Source organism: Girardinichthys multiradiatus, chromosome 23 (assembly GCF_021462225.1).
Source record: "Girardinichthys multiradiatus isolate DD_20200921_A chromosome 23, DD_fGirMul_XY1, whole genome shotgun sequence".
In the NCBI taxonomy this organism is placed as follows: Eukaryota; Metazoa; Chordata; class Actinopteri; order Cyprinodontiformes; family Goodeidae; genus Girardinichthys; species Girardinichthys multiradiatus.
The window spans coordinates 47736496-47760415 of NC_061815.1; the positions used below are offsets into that span (position 1 = coordinate 47736496).

The following is a 23920-nucleotide window of genomic DNA, read 5'->3' on the forward strand; positions in this document are numbered from 1 at the left end:
AGACACATCTGTTAGATGAAAACAGTGTTTAAACTCCTTCCTCATTATGACTCGAGAACAAGGTTTTTCTACATGTTCCTGTTTAACGCCTGGTGAGACCTGTCTCTGCCTGCTTCTCAGATACTTATTAATCCTGCGGCTTCTCGAACATTATTGTGCATATACAGCAGATATCAGGGAAAATGTGTTATTTGAAGCTGAATGAGGGTTAAGACCTGCATTAAAAGAGGAAAGCCAAAAGATGTGTGTTTCAAAGTTTGCCACTGTTGCCATGAGAACTAAATTTAGAAGGTCGGACAGATTTGGGGGAGCTCTTGGAGGAACAGTGGATGACTAACCTAAAAGCAGAAGATACTTTGATGTGTGGCTGAGATCTAGTAACCTTAGGAGAAAACATGAATCGATGTTACTAATGCAGGACCTCTGAAAAAAATAAAAGTATTTTTCACAGATTTTTCTAAAACATCAAATAGAAAATCCACTCATCAGGTATTCCATTATAAACCTAAACAGACGATGTACCTGAACACTGCTTATCCTTTTCTAATGCAGTGTTTTGTGGGGAAAACTGCACAGCTGCATTCACATTAATGTCGTTCAAATATATGGGTTTATATTGGTAGGAAAAAATGATTTTAACCAAATCTTAAGCTCTGCTCTGGTCTTTACATGTTTTAGTAAACTTAATGTTCTCATCAGAGATCAGTAATGAAAAAAAAAAATATATACAAATTAATATACAAGCCACTTCTTTTTTTTTAACAAAACTAGAATTTAAATTTGTTTTGATATTGTGTTTCTTTTGTTTAACATAAAAACGGCAAATAAAATCTGTGAAATAGAAGTCACACAATTAGTATATAGAGCCCACTTGTGTGACAGACGCCTAATTCTGCGCCCAGCATCAACTGACTGTGGGAGTCACTGCTTCTTTGTACACAAAGGTGTCTGAATTTTTTTTTTTTCCACCACAAAACTATCTAGATAAGCAAGAGTCTAATACAAATACGCAAAGATTTCTGACTTTGGATGAGGATTAGTATTTAAAAACAACTTTTATGCCTGAATCTCATCGTCAGCCCAATGCTGAAAACATTCGCCTCCATCGTAAAAGGGCAGTGACATCATTGGATGAAGCGTTTTCTCATCCAAGTTGAGGTGTGGAGGGTGTCAGAAACAGGACGATTTAATTCCTGTTTACTGGTAATTTTATGTTTTCATTCTTAAGAATATGACAACAAAATCTAGCCAATTTTGAATATTTCCTCTTTTTTTAATGACCATAAAAAGGAGAGCGTTGGTATTTCAATGTAACAATTTGGGTCTTGAAACAAATATCAAATGTTTTTATCGCTGGTTTCTGATGAGAAACATGTACGGACCTGTTCTACACTAAAACAACTCGCATCTGATCAAGTTCAATTCCACAAGATGAAAAGAAATATTTAAATGAACAATACTGAGTAAAGTTTGAACTAACGTACACTTTGCTTCCACTCACACAGATTTTTAAGTAATCTTGTTTTACTATAAAATGATCAGTAGCTATCTAGGCTTTTCTTTAGACTTAGCTACATTTTATCTCATTTTCTGCCTCATTAATGTAAAAAACTTGGACAACAATCTGGTTGACAAATGACAAAGTACCAGGGCTAGCTGGCCGGACATTGGAGAGAGACATAATCCTTCAGATGATCATCTATTGTGGTGTTACAGCACTGAGTGTAAAACCTGAAGGCATCTCTTCTACATGTATTTATGTAGATGGTGGTGTTCCCCAGGGATCAGTTCTTGGGCCACTCCTAGTGATGGAATATATCAATATAGGGAGAATCCAGCACTAACTTCCATTCTTTTGCTGACAATGCTGTGTTGTACTCTGTTGGATCGGCACATTATCTGCTCTAACTACCTGTTAATATTGTTCAGGAGACTCTGTTAAGTTTTAAACTAGTTTTTAAGGCTGAAAAAAGGAATAAAACTAAACATGCTTCCTGAAAAGTGTTGTTTTCGGAAAACATTCAAAAATGACTTGAGGCTAACAACATCTAACATTCTGCATCAACCCAAAAAAAGTACAGAGTTACCCAATTTGTTCACAGAACCAGCTTTTTTTTAATGAACTGCGCCTAGAGCTAGTACCGAGGTTAGGGAAAAAAGCGATCTAACATTCTGGCCAAAAAACACTTGTCTGTCAAGCTGTTTTTTTTTCTTCTTTGGGTGGGGGTCTCATGAATTAAACTGCAGAAATGGAAACAAACAGTGCCATTGTGACAGGCTGCTGTTGTTCTGACACTGACTAAAAATAAATGGCAAAGATGTCAATATACAGCCCTGGAAAACTACTTTTTAGGCTTCATTTATATAGAGTTGTCTTGTGGAAAAAGTTGTATATTAACATGATAAGACTATTAGGTGAAAATCTATCCATTATGTTTAGTTTTTCCCCTTCATCCCAGTAGATATGCGTCATTACCTTTGGAAAGGAGTCCATTTGTGAACCCATACACTCACCATAATGGCCTGTTGTGTTAGCGCAGATTATGGCTCCAAAGAAGTCTGAGTAATGGCGTTTGATTCTGGAAATGGCCGACTTGCAGGCTGCTGAGGGATCTGCCCCGTTTCTCATCAGCTCCACAGCCAAGTAGCTGTTGACAGCATGACATGGAGAAGACATGAGGAAAAACTTAACAAGGCTGTAAACAATTACTTTATTAACCAAGGGAAAACAATTACCGAAACCAACCTGGCCCTATGTGAAAATATACTTTCCCCCTTGTTAAATGACGAATTACCTGTAAATAACCACATTTTTGGGAAGCTGAGTTTACTTTCAGTAAGAACTCTAAGGCCTAATTACTGCTAAAAGATCTTTGAAAGGAACATGTCTCAACCCGGTCTAAAGAATTTTAAGAACAGATGAGAAACAAAGTCGCTGACATCTGTCAGTCTGGAAAAGGTTACAATCTCATTCTAAACCCTGAAACTTTGCACTGAGAAACATTATCTCCAAATAGAGAGAAAAAGTTGTGAACTTTCTCAGGACTCCAAGAGTTCAACAACTCATCCATGAGGTCAAAACAAAAAAACCCAGAATAACATCCAAAGCACTGCAGGCTTTATTTGCCTCAATTAGGGTCAGACTTTATGATTCAGCAATAAGAAAAAGACTGGGAAAAAATGGCCTCCATGAGAGGTCCAAAACCACTACTGGCCAAAAAGACCACAAAGACCTGCCCAAGATCTGCCCAAAATCCTCTTGATGATCCCCAAAACGTTTGAGAAAATATTCTGTGGACTGATGAGACAAAAGTGGAATTGTTTTTGGAAGGTGTGCATCCTGTTTTATCTGAAGTAAAATGAACAGCATGTCAGAAAAAGGACATCATTCTGAGAGTCAAACGTGGTTGGTAGTGTGATGTCTGGGGGACGCTTATCCGCCTCCGAGTCTGGATGACTGGATGGAACCACCATTTCCGCTCTATCAGAAAGGACAATGTCTGAACATCAGTTCGTGACCATGCTTGAGTGGCCCAAATAAAAAAAAGAAAGGTTTTAAAGTTGCCTAGTCAAAGTTGAATCTTAGTTTGATTGAAATCCTGTGGCACAACCTGAAGAAGGTCATTCATGGTTGAAATTTCTCCAATGTGGCTGAGGTTTTCTGCAAAGTAGGTTGGCCCAAAATTCTTCCATAGCAATGTGAGAGACTAGGGGGTAATAACGTTTTCACATGATTGGTCTAGAAAGCTTTTTTCCTCGTAGTAAATTAAATCCTAATTTGAAAACAACGATTTGTTTTATACTTCAGTTATCTTTGATATTTAAATTTGTTGGAGCTGAAAAAAAAGCATAAACAGAAGAAATTTAAGGAGGAAAATACTTTTTCAATGTACTATATTCAAATCATGTTCCCTTTTTGAAAGCTTCTGAACATTCGTCAGGATGTTGCTTGTTACATATCTGACACCAGGAATGGAGGCTTTTCTCTTTTAAACAGTGCATTATGTCATTAAACTCGAGGGCATTTCCCCTCAACATGCACATCAGTGACGGCTCTAAAAATGTGGATAATGGTTAGCAGGTAGGCTTCCAATCACACCATTAGTAGGAGAAATGTGAGCATAGACAAACACAAATCAGTCTCTTAATAAGCAGTTGTTCTAGAAAACAAAAAAAAAAAAAACAGCAATAATGTAAACAGGCAGCCCTCAGATGTGTTGTGTGTGTTCACCAAACTGGGCTGCGATAAATAAAAGCCAGAACAGAAGAAAAGTCAGATCTCACTTCTTTGAAAGGAAATGAGCAGATGACAGTTTTGGGGCAATGTAGCCATGCCTCCTTTTTTCCTTTTAATACATTTTTATGCAGATGGTGTTCAGGGGATGACACTAGAAGCTGACTGTTTAAAATCTACACGTCACCGATGTTGATACTCTTTGAGCATGTTTTGCTGCTGAGGTGAAGCAAAAAAAAAGTCCTTTTTTTAATGGTTGAAGAAGAAAAATCAGATGTCAGAACATTGAGATGGATCCAGCCCACATGTTCAAGGCAGATCAGCTGTGTGTAAATTTGAATGGCAGGAAACATCTGAATACACAGCAAACTCAGACTATTTTTATACACTAAACTAAGGACATTCAAGACTTCAGGAATTTTAGACTTTCACCTATTAGATCTGCCGATCCAGTGACTTGCAGAAGTATTCACACCCCTTAAAAATTTTTTACCTTATTTTTATGTAAAAGACTAACATACAGTAGCACACAATTGAAAAGTGCAAGAAAATTAAATGATTTCACTTTTTTTGCTAATAAACAAAATGAAAGGTGTGGCATGCATTTGTATTCAGCGCCCTTTACTATTATACCCCTAAAATTAAATCCAGTGCCACCAGTTACATATAGAAATCACACAATTAGTATATAGAGCCCACTTGTATCACAACCATTCTGTAAAGACTATTTGTGGAGGAAAAACTAACAATGTACATCACCCTGAGCCACGAGGTGGTGGCAGCATCATGCTGCGGTGGTGATTTTATTATTATTTTTTTTTTAGGAGAGACTTTATGAAGCTAATTACCTGAGACTAAAAAGGCTTTCTAACATAACAACCCTAAACGTACAACCAGAGTTACAATGGTTCAGATCAAAACATGTTCTTTAGTTAGAATGGCTCAGTCAAAGTCCACAACTGAAACCAACTCAAAATATTTAGCAAGACTTGCAAAGAAGGATGGACATAAAAATAAGTGCCTGGATATGCAAAGCTGACAGACGTTCAAGGTGTGTGAATACCCTGGCAAGGCACTGAATATGTCTTTCATGCTATCCTCCTAGGGTTAAATAGAACAGATTTGTTATAACACTGGGAAAAAGCACCTTGGTAGGAAGCGCATCATGAGGTCTCCGTCACCAGTAGCGGCAGCAGCACCAGCTGAACCGTCTGCATAGGCTCCTGCTCCAATGATGGGGGAGTCCCCAACACGGCTGCAGAACACCAAGCAGGAACAAGATAGAAACATTAACAAGTGCTACCAAATATGTAAAACTGCAACATTTATATGTCACCAGAACTTAAAACACCTTTAGTTTGATGGTTTTTTTATTCTCAGTTAATGGGAGCAGTTTTTAAATTATTGTTCACTTCTGAGTGTCTTTCAATTCAATGTTTATGCCACAATAGAACGTACCACCACCCCAACCTAGTGCATGATGCTATGATTTTAAACCTGCTGTAAAAAATAGGTTGTCCACAGATAGACACGAGGTGGTGCTAGAGCACCTGCCCTTTTATCCTATGGACAAAAAAGTGCCCTCCTGAAATCCTGTTTTTTCCTTTTTTACAGTGTATAGTGTGGGGCCCAAGGTAAAATTTCTGAATTTAAAGGCCTATAATACCAGTGCCCCATGTTTTGAAATTTCGATCGACAACTACCCCCCCTCCCTCTCCCCCAACACACATACGTGCCCCGCAGAGTGTGTCTCTCAACGGAGACGGGCTGCGTGCAGAGTGGAGAGGTGGACCTGCGCTGGTCCAGCTTACCTCTTCTCTCCTCCCCTCCGCCATCAGATAGATGACTAACCATACAGGTAACAAACAAAACGAATATACTTGCTTCCTAAACTTCGGATGAAAAAGTTAAAGCTTCACTTGCCACCATTTTAGGGCCGAACGTCCACAAATGGGGGTTGTGCTCACAGCCCAACACCCTGCAGGACGTTTGGCATTTGCCAGAGAACACCAGGATTGGCAAATTCACCACTGGCGCCCTGTGCTCTTCACAGATGAAAGCAGGTTCACACTGAGCACGTGACAGACATGACAGAGTCTGGAGACACCGTGGAGAGCAATCTGCTGCCTGCAACATCCTTCAGCATGACCGGTTTGGCAGTGGGTCAGTAATGGTGTGGGGTGGCATTTCTTTGGAGGGTCGCACGGTACCATCAGGTACCGAGATGAGATCCTCAGACCCCTTGTGAGACCATATGCTGGTGTGGTTGGCCCTGGGTTCCTCCTAATGCAGGACAATGCTAGACCTCATGTGGCTGGAGTGTGTCAGCAGTTCCTGCAAGATGAAGACATTGAAGCTATGGACCGCCCATTCCCCAGACCTGAATCCAATTGAGCACATCTGGGACATCATGTCTCACTCCATCCACCAACGTCACGTTGCACCACAGACTGTCCAGGAGTTGGTGGATGCTTTGGTCCAGGTCTGGGAGGAGACCTTGAGGAGACCATCCTCCGTCTCATCAGGAGCATGCCCAGGCGTTGTAGGGAGGTCATACAGACACATGGAGGTCATACACAATACTGAGCCTCATTTTGACTTGTTTTAAGGACATTACATCAAAGTTGGATCAGCCTGTAGTGTGTTTTTCCACTTTAATTTTGTGTGTGACTCCAAATCCAGGCCTCCATTGGTTAATAAATTTGATTTCCGTTGATGATTTTTGTCTGATTTTGTTGTCAGCACATTTAACTTTGTACAGAACAAAGTATTCAATGAGAATATTTCATTCATTCAGATCTAGGATGTTATTTGAGTGTTCCCTTTATTTTTTTGAGCAGTGTACATATAAATTATGTTCATGCTGTGCCTGTAATAAATCTCATACTACAAAGGCAACCGACAGCTCCATGTGCCGCACAAGGTGCCCTTTTTTTTTCCACATGAGCACCTGCCCCCAAAATGTCTGTGCACGCCACTGCTTATTCTCATACTACTGAGTGCCTTAAGGCAAGGCAGATTTACCAGGTTGACCCTTTTTTGTTTGTTTCTACTGTCTGAATGATTCATTTAAATAAAGTTTTAACTGATTCTGTCGGATTTTAAAAGACTTACATGAAACTTTCGTTCTAATGCTTTTCAGAAATAAATGTTCATAAAATTCATAAAATGAAGAACATCATGGAGAACCCTGAGCATCCTCTTCATCAGACTGTCCTACAACAACAGAGTGTCTTCAGTCAGAGGCTTCTACAGATCTGCTGTAAGACGGAGCGCTACAGGAGATCCTTCCTGACCACAGCCATCAGCATCTACAGGGGTTGGACAATGAAACTGAAACACCTGGTTTTAGACCACAATAATTTATTAGTATGGTGTAGGGCCTCCTTTTGCGGCCAATACAGCGTCAATTCGTCTTGGGAATGACATATACAAGTCCTGCACAGTGGTCAGAGGGATTTTAAGCCATTCTTCTTGCAGGATAGTGGCCAGGTCACTACATGATACTGGTGGAGGAAAACGTTTCCTGACTCGCTCCTCCAAAACACCCCAAAGTGGCTCAATAATATTTAGATCTGGTGACTGTGCAGGCCATGGGAGATGTTCAACTTCACTTTCATGTTCATCAAACCAATCTTTCTCCAGTCTTGCTGTGTGTATTGGTGCATTGTCATCCTGATACATGGCATCGCCTTCAGGATACAATGTTTGAACCATTGGATGCACATGGTTCTCAAGAATGGTTCGGTAGTCCTTGGCAGTGACGCCCATCTAGCACCAGTATTGGGCCAAGGGAATGCCATGATATGGCAGCCCAAACCATCACTGATCCACCCCCATGCTTCACTCTGGGCATGCAACAGTCTGGGTGGTACGCTTCTTTGGGGCTTCTCCACACCGTAACTCTCCCAGATGTGGGGAAAACAGTAAAGGTGGACTCATCAGAGAACAATACATGTTTCACTTTGTCCACAGCCCAAGATTTGTGCTCCTTGCATCATTGAAACTGACATTTGGCATTGGCATGAGTGACCAAAGGTTTGGCTATAGCAGCCCGGCCGTGTATATTGACCCTGTGGAGCTCCCGACGGACAGTTCTGGTGGAAACAGGAGAGTTGAGGTGCACATTTAATTCTGCCGTGATTTGGGCAGCCGTGGTTTTATGTTTTTTGGATACAATCCGGGTTAGCACCAGAACATCCCTTTCAGACAGCTTCCTCTTGCGTCCACAGTTAATCCTGTTGGATGTGGTTCATCCTTCTTGGTGGTATGCTGACATTACCCTGGATACCGTGGCTCTTCATACATCACAAAGACTTGCTGTCTTGGTCACAGATGCGCCAGCAAGACGTGCACCAACAATTTGTCCTCTTTTGAACTCTGGTATGTCACCCATAATGTTGTGTGCATTTCAATATTTTGAGCAAAACTGTGCTCTTACCCTGCTAATTGTACGTTCACACTCTGCTCTTACTGGTGCAATGTGCAATCAATGAAGACTGGCTACCAGGCTGGTCCAATTTAGCCATGAAACCTCCCACACTAAAATGACAGGTGTTTCAGTTTCATTGTCCAACCTCTGTACAACGACTCTTTGAAGAAACCTTCATAATGAGCTATAACAACATTTAATTTCCCTTTGGGATTATTAAAGTATTTTTGAATTGAATTGAATTCATGTAGGATTTAAAGCAATCCGCAGTTATGATAAAATATAATATGAACTATATTTTAATTGGTGTGCAGTTGTAGGATAGCAGTCTTTGAAGGAGACTTTTATGTTTAAAAATACCGCCATAATTTCTCCACAGCTGTGTTCTAATATGTTTTTACAGCAGGCCAGAGGGGGAAATAAACCAAACACAAGCTTAAAAAGGACATCTTCACTCATCTCCTGACAGACTTAAAAGGCTGCCAGATACTCGTAGAATCCTACAAACTGAATTTTTAACTGTGATGAATATCAAAGGGAACGTATCGACATAAGTTACATTTGTGGTAAATGTAAACATGGGCCTTGAATCATTGAGGAAACATTCAACATCGCATTATCATGTTACAAACACTGAACTTCAGTGTTTGCATCTGAAGTTCAGCATGAACAGATGATAAGAGAGTTTATCATGGAGCTCAAATGAAATATGCCAAATTATTCTTAAACTCAGCAGTAGGGCCATGGTTAGCCCTGGACCTTACGTTGCCATGTTGGTAATTATTTAAGTTCACATTGGATTTTCTGTTGTAATTAATATGTTATTATGAACTTACTGAAACATTATAACATCTCCACAGGTATAAGATGTTGCCTTTGATCAGACTGGGAACATCCGTTGTGCTTACTAAACCTCTGTGTTTGCACGGCCAGTCCCTGATTTTGTTAGTGTGTAAATGCTATGTTTTCGATGACGTTTTTCAGTCATCAAAAGTGCAGCTTCTGTCAAGAATGAAAACAGAACTGATTGTGAGGCTTGCCAAGCACTGAGTGATGCCTTGTTTTTATTTGTTGATAATCTCTCCAAGCTCAAAATTCAAACTTGGCACATTTTTCCTGTTCAAGACCGATGAACAGTAATCAGAGTGAATGTCTGCAGGCATGAGAAAATGTGATTTAAAAATTCTCACAGCATCTCCCTGCAAATAAATACAGAGCAGGGCAAACCCACATCTCTTAGTATTTAGCATGAGAGGAGCCAGACTCTCTTTGACAGGCAGAAAAAAATTTTTTTTACACCAACATGGTCATCTCCAAAGAGCAATTGGGCAAAAACCTGGAATTTAATTCAGAAGTATTCCTGAGTCGTGATCAATTGCTTAAAAAAAATAAATACATTCCCTCACCCGAGACAGTACCTGGGTGAAGCATTATCCATTTTAGATTAATTTAGTAAGAAAGTTTTTAATCATTCTAGAAAACGAAGGCCAAGAAAGATTGGTTGCATCTATTAAAGGTTGTGGCAGAAAAGCAATGTGTGAGTCTATTTAAGAGATATAGAAATCCTCCCACAGAAAGAAAATATGCTCAGAACATTGAAATGTTATAAAATCAGCTGAATAAAATCTACACACCCAGGAACCTTGTGACTTAGTCCATTGGTTGACGTTCCAGCTGCCACATGACCATTTTTATCGATGGCAATCATCCCTGGTACAAAAAAGCAAAAGGCAAGATAATAAAACAAAGATGTTTTCAGGTAGTAGTTTAAAAACTAGTTTCTAAGTTAAAATCAAGCTCTGTTATGAACTGGGGTTGAAACAGATGCTGTTTGGTTGAATATTCCTCGCAGGTTCCTTGTACAGATACTTCAAGAGAGGAACAGGGAACATGAGCATTCCTTCATATCTGAACCAACACACAACAGCCGAGGCTGGGGCCTGCTGGTAAAACCTACCTATGGTATCATGGGAGTGTATATTAACATGGCGTTCTCCATTGCACCATGAATGCATGGCCTCTGGCCCGTAAGGTCCACACGACTTTGAAGGATCTGGACTGACGTTCTGTTAACAGATGGTAAACAGAGATCATTTCTCTACTTCAGGATTTTGTCCTGGGACTCATTTACTACAGCAGCAACAAGCTAAGTATCCCAAACTGCAAGCATTAATACTGAAAACCAATCAGTTTGTTTGGAAAATAGTTTGGGAGCTAAAATATAACTAAAGATTTCTTCTTTAGCTGTAAGATCTCATGTACCTATATTCATTTAAAGTGGTTTTTGGTATTTTCTCAGACAGCACACGTCGTGATTACCTGAGAACATGGAGGGTTTGAGCATTTCAGTTTGATCTGCAGAGAATTAGATCTCTTCATTCTCCTCAATTAATGCATTAAGTTCAATTCTAATTCAAAAGTTATTTTAATATAAACATGTTTTGTTACACTGGCTTCTATAAAGGTTGAACTTGTGCATCATTCTTTTTACTTTCAAGCAAAAGAAACATTATTATAATGTGAAATTGTTAAATTGATATTAGTACTGCTACAGATTGTGACCTCTTACGTTTATCACAACAAATTATGTTTTAAGTGTTGTTTTTGATATCTTTTTATTCAAAAAAATCCCGCAGTGAATACATTTGGCTGCAGTTAGAGCTGCAGGCCTTTCTGGGTTTACACATTTTAATCAAAATGTTTCCATCTTCTTTCCAAATGACTCAGTCAGACTGGATGGACAGAATCTGAACATCAGTTTTTTTAAGTCTTGGCACAAATACTTAATTGGATGTAGATGTGGACTTTGACTAGGTCGTCAGAAATAGGAGTATTTGTGTTACAGAAAGGGTTTATTTTACATGATCAGTTTATGTTAACTAAGGTTTATTGATGCTCAGAGTGAGGATTAAGATTGTGGTTTTCACCTGAAAATCTTACTGACAAGCAAAGCTGGACTGAACACAGAGCATCCCTCTCTCTGGCTTCCTTTCAAAGACTGCTCATTTTGGCTGATTCACCAAACAAGACAAAAAAACAACCTCAACATTTATAAATATGGTATTCCACACATTCAGTAGCTTCTCTTTCTTTTAGCTGTAAAGCTATGTTGTATTAGAGAGCCATCAGAGATGAAGACATTGAAACCGGACGTGTGGTCACAAGCATTCTTGGCATCGGACATGTCTTCATACACAACCAAGGCTGATCCTCTTCTTTAGGATGTATTCTGTTTGGATTTGCCATATTGGTCCATATTTCCCAACAATATTGTAAATCTCCTCTGCTGTACTATTATAAGGATGATTCCTGAGATAAAGGGTAATGTCCACCTCAGGCAGTAATCTGATATTAGCGTGTTTCGCTGCTGGCCTGGCCATAATGACAGCTTAATTTGAGTAAACAAGGCTGCTCCAAAACGTTAATGTTTTGCTTATTGTTCTTTCTTACAAATTCTCCGGGGGCTTTAGATCAGGACTTTGACTGAGCCATTCTAACACATGGATGCTCTTTAAACCTTTCCATGGTAGCTCTGGCTGTATGTGTAGGGTTGATGACCTAAACCTCTGCCCCAGTCTTAAGTTTTCTGTAGCTTCAAGCAGTTTTTGTTCCAGGACTGTCCTGAATTTTGCTCCATTTATCTTTTCATCAACTTTGACAAGCTTGATTGTCTCTGCTGAAGAAAAGCATCCCCACAGCATGATGATGCCACCACCACTTTTTCATGGTGGGGATGGTTTGCCCAGGATGATGTATTCCTCCAGAGTCTCATTTGACTCCAACACGGTCTTCCACATGTTTGCTGTGCAACTTTGTGTAACTCTATCACATAAAAAGTATTTAGCTTTTTTTAAGTAGAGTGACAAAATATGAAAACGTTCAAGGTGAATGAATACCTTCACAAGGCTCCCTAATTCAATGTTATAAAGATACATTATTTTAGATTAATAAAAAAATTAAAAAATCAAGCTTTCACACCCAGCAATTTAATAATTTAATAATTATACAACCTTCAACATTCCCACCCAATCAGTTTCTGAGTGGGGTTTCTGCACTGCAGACATTTCAATAATAGCTCTAGGAACTTTATAGCCATAAGTTCTGTCTCCTAAAGGTATGAATAGAGAGAATTTGATCTGGATGATCTCTGGATACGCAACGCCTCCCTGTTTCTGTAGATGCTGTGACATTGTTGTGGAAATGAAGAGGAGTCATTTGAACAGAAGCAACAGCTTGGTGCTGTAGGGCTTCACCTTTACCGCTAAAGCTGACTTTTTTTTCGAGGTAGTCAATTTTCCCTTTTGAAATCAATCTTTTAGAAGCAGTACGCCTGTGGCGGACACAAGCGAGGAGAAACAGACTCACACACATGCACTTACCTTTCGATAATTAGGTTGGCAGTTGCCCTTCAGCCACTGTGAGAAAACATTCAAAGATTGGTTGGTAGTCAGGTCTTCTGCAACAAAGCCCATGTTTTCAGCAAACACAGAAGCTACGGAGAGAGAGGAAACAGTCAGGTCAAGACGCACTTTGGAGACCTCTTTGACCCAAGGTTAGAAATTATAAAGGGTCACAGACAAACAAGGAACTGCGAGCAATTTTAGCTACTTTCATCATCAGCAGCTTTTTTCATCACACAGCTTTCTGATGAATGGCAAAGCAGTTATAATGAATAGATCATCACAAGGATTTTATGACATACAGCCCAAATCATTCAATCTCCCACATATACAGCTGTGTTGAAAATAATAGAAGTGTGTTTTTAAATGGTGAGTAAAGCTCCATATAACAGCCTTACAGGCGTTGGGAAGACACTTTGTTTTATTCCAGAACAAAACATGAAGAAAAATGTCTGACTCTACAGAAAGTCAGAGAAAAGGAATATTAGGTTTTTCAAAAAATGGTGTCTGCAATATTTTTTACAAATTTAAACATTTGCTGTTTAAACTGGAAAATATTTAAAAGTTGAGTTTTTCAGTCAATCACTGAACTAATGTTTAGTTTTATAGGTTGTTTGTGAGAACTGCTTCACATCATGGAGTCTACCAACTTCTAGCACCTGAGAACAGGTATTCCAGCCCAAAATGATTGGACTACATTCAAAAGGTCCTCTTCATTTCTGGGTTTTGCCTCAGGAACAGCATGTTTGATGTCCCCCCACAAATTCTCTCGTGGCCCAAGGTCTGGGGATCGGGCCAGACACTCCATAATGTTATTCTTATTGGTCTAGAACCAAGATGCCGCTCGCTTACTGGTGAGTTTGGAGTTGTTGTGATGTTGAAACACCCATTTTAAGAGCATTACCTCTTCAGGGTAAGGAACATGACATCTTCAAGTATTTTTATTGATTTAAACTGACCTATGAACACTTGTTTGTGATAAATAGGCCCAGCATCTATATATATGCGAAACATCCCCTGATCAAACCTGAGCCACCATGCTTTACACTGCACTGTGGCTTGGATTCAGTATTCCGTATCTGTCCATAAAATGTTGCTTCATTTCCCTTCAAGTGAGTCGTTGTGTTATGCCGTCAGTTGTAACCTCTTCAGCTTGTCATTTTGTTAACAATGGGACTTGCTGGGCCTTTTTCCTGATAGCTAGCCTTACTCACAGGTAACTGTAGACCTTGTTTGATCACTCTGCAAATTCTTATCCAGTGTCTGTAACAAGCATAATATTCCACACTTACAAAGAAATTAAAGCTAAAGTATTAAAGTAGTTCACAAATAAAGTGTTGAAGAAATATTGGAATAATACATGGAATAAGTACTGTATTAGATACTTTTGTTTCATGTTCAGATTCATATTAAGAATGTCCCGGTACATTCCTTCCATTCATCCTTCCAGTGCCATGTACTGTAAGAGAGCCCAGCTGTGGTCTCATCTGACCAGAACATATTCTCACAGAATTTCAATGACTTGTCCAAATGTTCTGCAGCAAATTTTAAACAAGCGTTAACATGTTTTTTCTTCAACAGTGGAGTCTTGCCTCACTACGAGTATCCATAGAGGTCACTGGGGTTCAGTGCATTGCTTATTGATTTCATAGGAAAAACTGTACATGTTATTTCCAGGTCTTTCTTAAGCGCTCTGAAAGATATTTGTTTGATTATTCTTATGGCTCATTTGTCAGAAATATTTCGAGGGGCACCTGGGCAAGGCTAGTTTATGGTAAAATGATGTTCCTTCCACTTCCAGATAATTGGCTCCAACAGCACTAACTAGAAAATTCCAGAAGTATAGAAATGCAGCTGTAACCATTGTCATCACTAAGTGTTTTTTGTGAAGGTCATTTTAGCTTTTGCTAATTGTACCACTCTGTGTAATATTTCAGTGATGAAAAACCCTTTTAAAGGGTATCAGTTAATTTTAAACCAGTCTATACTGATTTGCACAAAGCAGCATCAATGCTCTCTAAATACTGACAGCTTTCAGCTGGTTTCTTGGCTTTCTCTAACTTTTGTACACGTCATTTGTTACATGTGTGCAATATATTCCCACTTTTCATTGGACATCACTATGCATGTGGATTATTTGTTTGGATTTCTTTGTATGTATGGATCATTCAGGTTTTATTATCATCTGGTGTGAACATCTCAATTTAAATATTAGAAATATATTTTCAGCAGGTTCAATACTTACCTTACCTGCTGTATGTAACCTGGTTTGTGATGTTTGAGTGCTAATATTTTGAACAAAACCATACAACATGCTGGAATAAAAAGCTTCAGTTTTAGCCTTCATTTTCTGTTCATCCCTCTTCTCATCCACTGCATAAATGGAGCTCTTGAACTTTTTTTTGCACGACTAGTGCGCAATTATGCTCTTCAGGCTCAGTAGACTATATGACCCACGTATTTTTCACTTACTACTTATGATTGTCATTTCATTTAAAAGCCTGTGCTGTGTCTAAAAGGTTTGGGTCCTGATGTAATAAGTTAAATTGAGATCATTAATGTGGATTCAAGTGTCTGCCAATACTGAAAGCCTTTTCTCTCACAATCTCTAGGAATATCCTAAAACAGACTGTTAGGTTAGAAATGCAATTTAAATGCTGTGTGTTGTTTAACTGGCTATATTACCCAGGGTGTTTGAACAGCAATCCTCACATACCGGACTCTCCCACTAGCATTGTATGTTCTGTGCGCTCCATCACAGCTCTGGCAACTCCAATAGCATTCTTGATTCTTCTCAAGTCTGCCACTGCACCCACCTCCATCGTATTACTACTCAGAGAGAGCATACAGATAAGAAACACTCCTGTTGGTTTACTGGAGACAAAGATTATCTGTGAGTAATATATCTCCATAATAAATCAGCACTGAGGAAGATTATAAAGATCACATTTCATATTTAACAAAAAACAGCTGAAGTCTCAAGAGTTTGCATAAAGAATTTTTTTATTTTCTTACAGATCTAGTATTTACCACTTGACTGCTCTAATGGATCGTCATGCAGGTGTTTGTTTAGATTCTAGCTCTTATGAATGCAAGATGCATCTGCTGGTGTTTATTGGACTTTTACTGCATGTATATTGAATCATATAAAGGAGAATATCCTCTCCCTACAACATAGTCATAACTAATTTCAGGGAGAATGAAAGAGGGAGCATTCAGTGAAGAAAGAGTAAACAGCTTGCTACTTATCTTTTGTTGTAAGCTGACATTTAATTCTTATTATAAGTTTTGAGACTGTAAATGTTAGTATTTAAGGACCTAATAATTGGAACGCTTTCAGATGATAATGACACTCTTAATTAGTGCTTCCCTGCAGAAGGCTTGAAGGAAAAGGTCAGCCAGTTAAGTGTGTAAATGTTAAAGATACACGGAAAGAAGCAGCACAAATTGTAAAAAAAATAAATAAAAAAGTATTTTTAATGGCTGCATATGACTGATTAGAAGCTCAAGATGTGAATCATATAAATATAGGTTCTAATTTACAGCATCTTCATAACATTTTTTTCAGTTGATTTAAATATATTTCACGCTCACATCAGATAGTTCTGAAGCATTATGTCTGAAAACAAAGCTGCATTGAGCTAGTTATGTTTTATACCATGGTATGCAAATAGCAGCTACTTATACATATTAAACCTGTTATATTCTGCGGACATAAAAAAAAAACAAATACCGCCTATGCTGGAAATCTTCACTTTGTCTGCTTTCCAATGATTTTACTACATAAATTCTTAGTTTTTCTGCTCAGTGTCTGTTCATTACCCGTTCATGATCATAGCATCCAGCGTGGTTTCTCCAGTCTCATCAGGGCTGCCGCCAAAGCCGACTGTCCCATCACACTGCTCTATTTCACAGCGGGCACAGCCTTCCTGCACTGCGTCCAAGACTGAACCACCGGACTGCAGGGAACGCCAGGCTGCACATAATAAGAACCAATCAGCATGTAGGGTCAGAAATCTGTTTAAGGTTGAACTGTCAGAGACTGTTTAAGATCCCACAACACGAGAAAAACACTCTGCGGTTTAATTTCATTCGTTCGTTCGTCGTCTTCCGCTTATCCGGGACTGGGTCGCGGGGGCAGCAGACTCAGCTGACGTCCCTCTCCCCAGACACTTCTTCCAGCTCCTCCGGGTGGAGCCCAAGGCGTTCCCAGGCCAGCCGAGAGACATAGTCCCTCCAGCGTGTCCTGGGCCGTCCCCGGGGCCTCCTCCCGGTGGGACGTGCCTGGAACACCTCCCGAGGAAGGCGTCCGGGAGGCATCCGGTATAGATGCCCAAGCCACCTCAACTGGGTCCTCTCGATGTGGAGGAGCAGCGGCTCTACTCCGAGCCCCTCCCGGATGGCCGAGCTCCTCACCCTATCTCTAAGGGAGTGCCTGGCCACCCAATGGAGGAAGCTTATTTCAGCCACTTGTATCCGGGATCTCGTTCTTTCGGTCATGACCCAAAGTTCATGGCCATAGGTGAGGGTAGGAACGTAGACCGACCGGTAAATCGAGAGCTTTGCTTTTCGGCTCAGCTCTCTCTTCACCACAACGGACCAGCACAGAGCCCCAATTACTGCGGTAGCCGCACCGATCCGTCTGTCGATCTCCCGCTCCATTCTTCCCTCACTCGTGAACAAGACCCCGAGATATTTAAACTCCTCCACTTGAGGCAGGAACTCCCCTCCAATCTGAAGAGGACAGGCCACCCTTTTCCGGTCGAGAACCATGGCCTTGGACTTGGAGGAGCTGATCTTCATCCCAGCCGCTTCACACTCGGCTGCGAACCGCCACAGCGCATGCTGTAGGTCTTGGCTAGAGGAGGCCAGCAGGACCACGTCATCCTCAAAAAGAAGAGACGAAATCTACTGGTCCCCAAACCAGACCCCCTCCGGCCCTTGGCTGCGTCTAGAAATCCTGTCCATAAAAGATATGAACAGGACCGGTGACAAAGGGCAGCCCTGCCGGAGTCCAACATGCACCGGGAACAGGTCCGACAATGCAGACCAAACTCCTGCTCCACTCATACAGGGACCGGCTGGCCCCTAATAAAGAGCCCCCGATTCCATACTCCTGGAGCACCCCCCACAGGGCATCACGAGAGACACAGTCGAATGCCTTCTACAGGTCCACAAAACACATGTGAACCGGTTGGGCAAACTCCCATGAACCCTCGAGTACCCAGTAGAGGGTATAGAGGGTATAGCGCCCGATAATGTCCTCAGTCGAGGTCAGCAGCTCCCCACCCCCACTATAAACAGTGTTGGCGAAGGATTGCTTCCCCCGCCTAAGGCGCCGGACGGTTTGCCAGAATCGCTTCGAGGCCAACTGGTAGTCCTTCTCCATGGCCTCACCGAACTCCTCCCAGGCCCGGGTTTTTGCCTCTGCCACAGCCCGGGCCGCAGCATGCTGGGCCTCACGGTACCCATCAGCTACCTCAGGAGTCCCACAAGCCAACCACAGCCGATAGGACTCCTTCTTCAGCTTGACAGCATCCCTTACTGCCGGTGCCCACCACCGGGTTCTGGGATTGCCGCCGCGACAGGCACCGCAGACCTTACGGCCGCAGCTACGGGCAGCAGCATCGACAATAGATGTGGAGAACATGGTCCACTCGAACTCTATGTCTCCAACATCCCTCGGAATCTGGTCGAAGCTCTCCCGGAGGTGAGAGTTGAATACATCCCTGGCCGAGGGCTCCGCAGACCCTCACTATGCGCTTGGGCCTGCCAAGTCTGTCCGGCTTTCTCCTCCTCCGGCAGATCCAACTCACCATCAGGTGGTGATCAGTGGACAGCTCAGCCCCTCTCTTCTCCCGAGTGTCCATAACATGCGGCTGAAGGTCTGATGATACGACAACAAAGTCGATCATCGACCTCCTGCCTAGGGTATCCTGGTGCCAAGTGCACTGATGGACACCCTTATGTTTGAACATGGTGTTCATTATGGACAATCTGTGACTAGCACAGAAGTCCAATAACAAAACACCGCTCGGTTTCAGATTGGGGAGGCCATTCCTCCCAATCACGCCTCTCCAGGTGTCACTGTCATTTCCCACGTGGGCGTTGAAGTCCCCCAGCAGAATAATGGAGTCCCCGGGAGGGGCACTATCCAGCACCCCCGACAGGGACGCCAAGAAGGCCGGGTACTCCGCACTACCGCTCGGCACGTAGGCCGAGACGACAGTCACAGACATCTCCCCAACCTGAAGGCGCAGGGATACGACCCTCTCATCCACTGGGGTAAACCCCAACACGAGATGGCTGAGCTGGGGGGCAACAAGCAAACCCACACCAGCCCGCCACCTCTCCCCCGTGGGCCACTCCAGAGTAGAAGAGAGTCCAACCCCTCTCAAGGAGATGGGTTCCAGAGCCCACGCTGTGCGTGGAGGCGAGCCCAACTATTTCTAGTCGATATCTCTCGACCTCCCGCACAAGCTCAGGCTCCTTCCCCCCCAGCGAGGTGACATTCCACGTCCCTAGAGCCAGCCTAAGCATCCGGGGATCGGGCCGCTGAGGTCTCCACCTTCCTCCGCCACCCGATCCTCTTTGCACCGGTCCCTCACGGTTCCCCCTGCAAGTGGTGGGCCCACTGGGGGACGGCCTCGCGTCTCTCGTTTGGGCCGCGAGGAGCAACCCGGCCACCAGGCGCTCTCCGGCAAGTCCCGACCCCAGGCCTGGCTCCAGGGTGGGACCCCGCCTCCGCCGTACCGGGCGACGTCTCGTGCCTCGATATTTTTGTCCTCATGAGGGATTCTTGAATTTAGTTTAATTTCTGTGTGATAAAAGTGAACGAACCAGTGTCAACAGAAGAGATTTTAAGTTAGAATATAAGCTGGGTTTGAAACAGTAGCTGATTTTAGATCCTAATACTGGGAACATGTGTTTGGGGTTTTTGGAAAACCTCAACATACGACTTCAGGGTATTTTCTGGGCGTTTTACACCACAACAAAGTGGCACATCATTTTTTTCTTTTGCATAAATTTTCTCCCAGGATTGCTGCATGTTAAGCTCCCTCTATCTTCCCATGAGCTCTGACCAGCCTTCCTGTCTCTGCTGAAGAAAACCCCGCAGCATGATGCTGCCGCTGCCATGTCTTGTGATGGGGAGGGTGTATTCAGGGTGATGTGCAGTAATGTTACATACATGTAGCATTTTGCATGTAGATCCAAAAGTTTAATCCTGGTGATCTGAGGGGCACCTTCTTGTATAGGTTTACTGTGTCCCCTCTATTGCTTGTGACAAGCTGCAGAACGTTCTTTCAACAATGGCTTTTTTTCTGGCCACTTTCCATAAATACTAGACTTGTTGAGTGTACAACCAATACCTACCCTGTCAACAGATTCTCTCACCTGAAGTTGAAATCTCTGCAGATCTCAAAGTTACCATAGGCCTTCAAGGTTCATCCATGATTATTGCTCTTCCAGTTCAGCTGTACAGCCATGTCTCAGCAGGATTACTTTTGTTAGGTCTTTCATTTTTGGACAATGGATTGAATAGTACTTAATGAAATGCTCAAAGCTTGAGATTTTTTCATTAACCTGATCCTCCATCTTTATTCCTGATCCATTTACTGTGTCCCTTGGTCTTCATGGTTCTGTTTGTTCATTAATGTTCTCCTACATACCCCTGAGCTCTTCACAAAAATCTATGCAATTGGTTAAACTGGATTGTATTTCACACAAAATCCTCCCAAAATACATGAAATTGGGGACTTTTTCAGACGCTGAATTTGGCAAAAATACAAATCTGTGCTGAGCCAAAACTATCCAGTGCTGCGGGATCTGCAAGATGACCAATGTGACGCCTTCCTGTTAAACAGGGGGCTCACAAGCATTTGGTCACTGATTCCCTAAGAGCCCCTGAGGGATCATCACACCAACTGATGCTACAGCCATCATCTTCTCATTAAATGCTCTGGTTATTTCAGGGTTTCCATCAAAACATTTTCTCTTACAAAAATAAACACAATAGAAGTGGAGATTATCCTGCTCATGCCCCCGATGGAAAAGATTTGCAAGGGTATATTAACGGTGGAGGCCTGCATCTTTAATACTCCCCACAAAAATATTCCTAAGTAAATTTTTCAATTTCATTTCCTCTGCTCTAAAAAAGAAAGTGTTGACAGACACCTGATATATTAATGGGCAGCCATCTATCCAGGAGGGGGATTCTCAGGTGAACTTAAATCATCGACAGGCCTGAGCTGACGCTTAAGATGTTTTGAATACCATTTCTATCATTTTTCCTGCTGAGCTGTGCACCCACCGGAAATTGACTTGATGGATAAGTCGCAAGTGACGCAAAATATTTTCAGTTTCAATTTGAACATGTCCAATGTATCACCCTGAAGGAAATCAAAGAGAGTGAGGGCAGGCCTGCCGGCGGCAGCTATGGAGCCTTGTGGGTTCAGCCCATTTCATACCCTCATCTAAGACCTGGCTGGTCTTTCATACGGATATGCGCTCGCTGAGTCACAAGTACACAAGAAACAAAATGAATGGTGCGAGTAGAGAAATGTGAAAATACTGGTTATGAATCGTCCAGGGCCTGAGCTTACATACACTCTGCAGAGACATACACATACTCACTTTCCTCCTATCATGGCTGAAAATTTGTCTAAGTGATTAATTTTTCAGTTATTAATAAGTTTAGAGTTAAAATCTTACAACACAAATATTTTCAGAGCTCAACATTTGCATATTTCATTATACCTCCATTGTTTTAATCATTTGGCCCACAAGTTGTAAGAAAAACATTTTATTTTTGCTAATGAACAGTAATGGATTGTGCACATTCACAGAAATGTTATTACTCATACTTTCTCACAGCTAAAGGTGACATTTTAACCCATTATCCTTAACAGAGATGACCTGTGAATCCTAGATGAGACACATCTACAGTATTTCAGCTGGTCACTCACTCAGCTAATCAATTATCACAGTGGTTTCAGATTAAAAGACTCATTTGTGTTGCAGTTCTTATAATACAAGATGGTTGTTTTACTTCTACACAACACAGATGTTCAGTGCACTCATCAGCTGCACTGCAATTTATCTAATCTCTACCCAACTGCTGAGTAAGCTAGTCTTATCCTTAAAGGGTCATTTAACTGAACCGTGTTGGTTTCCACCATTTTTGGCCCATACTCATTGAATCTGTTCATTTGCTTTCCAAACAATTCAAAAACAATGTCACATAAAAATGTTTCTTTAAGTGGATGGATTGACCTATTGTCACTTGACTGAGCACAGACTAAAAGAATGGGTCTGCATCTTTTCCAGCAGCCTGCAGTTGAGCTGGCACAAGTTAATTACAAGCTGTGAATGAGTTTATTTCACATGTGAAAAGAAAAGAAAGTGTTTGCCCGCTAGACAGAGTTATAAGAGATGATGAATCAGAACAAATACTAATTACTCTGTCATGAATATTGTATATATATTGAGTTATTTACAGCATGAATTTCACCAGATTGAGTTACTTTATTCATTACATTAGGCCTATGTCCAACTATGCAGCATGCACGCTTAAATATATTCCTTAATAATAATAATTATGTAGATTTAAATGAATAATTTTTCTATTGTTAAAATAATTTTATGCTGTATTGTTATATTTTAACATCCACTCTTAAAATAATATAGTTATGTTTTAGCTAATTAAGAGTTCTGTTAATATAAGTAACAAACTAATTAAAATGATGTTAGGTTAGTTAAGGTAATGGCGCTAAGCACAGTGTTTTATATCTTTTCTGTCTCATTTTGATTAGCAAATATTGTTCATTTTTATCTTGATCACCATCTTTAGAACTGAAATTAACATACTGTTGTGTATTAAACAATTAAATCAAATTTGTATAATATAAATAATTCTGTTTGCAACCATACTTTCTAGGATTCCAACGCAGGTTTGCTACTTACTATTAGATAAAAGCACTGTATCGTTTCTACCAGCGCTGGTTTCTACTAAACCAGTGAGGGCCCTACCAGTGTGTCTAGGGTTTATTAGTGTGCTAACTCCACCCATTCTCTTTGCGCCCCGCTACATGCACCGCCATATAAATGGTGCGGACCCCGTCCTTTTTTAAAGCACTTTAGTGCACATGTAAACACACTTTGACCTACCTGCAGCTGTCGCACTTTTAAACGGCCACGTGTTGATGACAAGCGGTAACGAGGTCTGTCCCAGCGGAAAATAGAACATTAAAAGTAAAAAATGGAGTGATGCAAACATTTTGCTCTGTTCTACCAATTCACTCTGTGATAGATATTACAACACCGCGATCCTTTTACATCGTTACTGTCAAGTTGTTACCTGACAGCAAAGTAAATAAAGGAGCTTTTAAAGAGACGTCGCTTTGAAGAGAAGCAACCCTTCAGGTTGTGTTTTAACTTCCTTGTTGTGTCACATGCGGAGTGGGCGGGGTCCTCATTAAAGGGACAGTACACATCTGTCGCAACAGGCGAATTCTTCAACAGGCTTGTAGTAGGCTATGATTTGTTCAATTAAATAGCAGACAGCCTGGCTTTACAGAAACAAAATTAGTGAAGCAAATCAAACGGTTACGCACTGTTACACAGTTGTAAAAAACAGACTAGAATTATTTGCATGACATTACATTTTTGCACTGCATCCCATTTTCTAGTGTTACCCTTTTGCTCACTATATGCCCTGACACTTACATCAAGTAGTGGGTAAAATATTCCACTGTTGAATATCCTCTGTATTCCACTGACATTCAAGATGATCTTTTATAGGTTCCAGAAAAAATGTTTGACATTAATCTCCCTGGCTTAATATACTCATATCTG

General features: G+C 41.2%; 1 protein-coding gene across 1 annotated transcript in view; it reads right to left on the reverse strand.

Moving 5' to 3' along the window:
* The window catches only part of aga (aspartylglucosaminidase), a 23792-nt gene extending 265 nt beyond the window's left edge, over window positions 1-23527 (reverse strand). Inside the window, exons 1-8 of the mRNA XM_047354313.1 lie at window positions 23234-23527; window positions 16889-17042; window positions 15783-15895; window positions 13046-13158; window positions 10624-10732; window positions 10301-10376; window positions 5382-5489; window positions 2515-2648 (exon numbers count right to left, since the gene is read on the reverse strand). Of these exons, the coding sequence (XP_047210269.1) occupies window positions 2515-2648; window positions 5382-5489; window positions 10301-10376; window positions 10624-10732; window positions 13046-13158; window positions 15783-15895; window positions 16889-17042; window positions 23234-23342 (916 nt within the window). The 5' untranslated portion in view covers window positions 23343-23527. The remainder of the gene's footprint in view (window positions 1-2514; window positions 2649-5381; window positions 5490-10300; window positions 10377-10623; window positions 10733-13045; window positions 13159-15782; window positions 15896-16888; window positions 17043-23233) is intronic.
* Window positions 23528-23920: the final 393 nt, after the last annotated feature.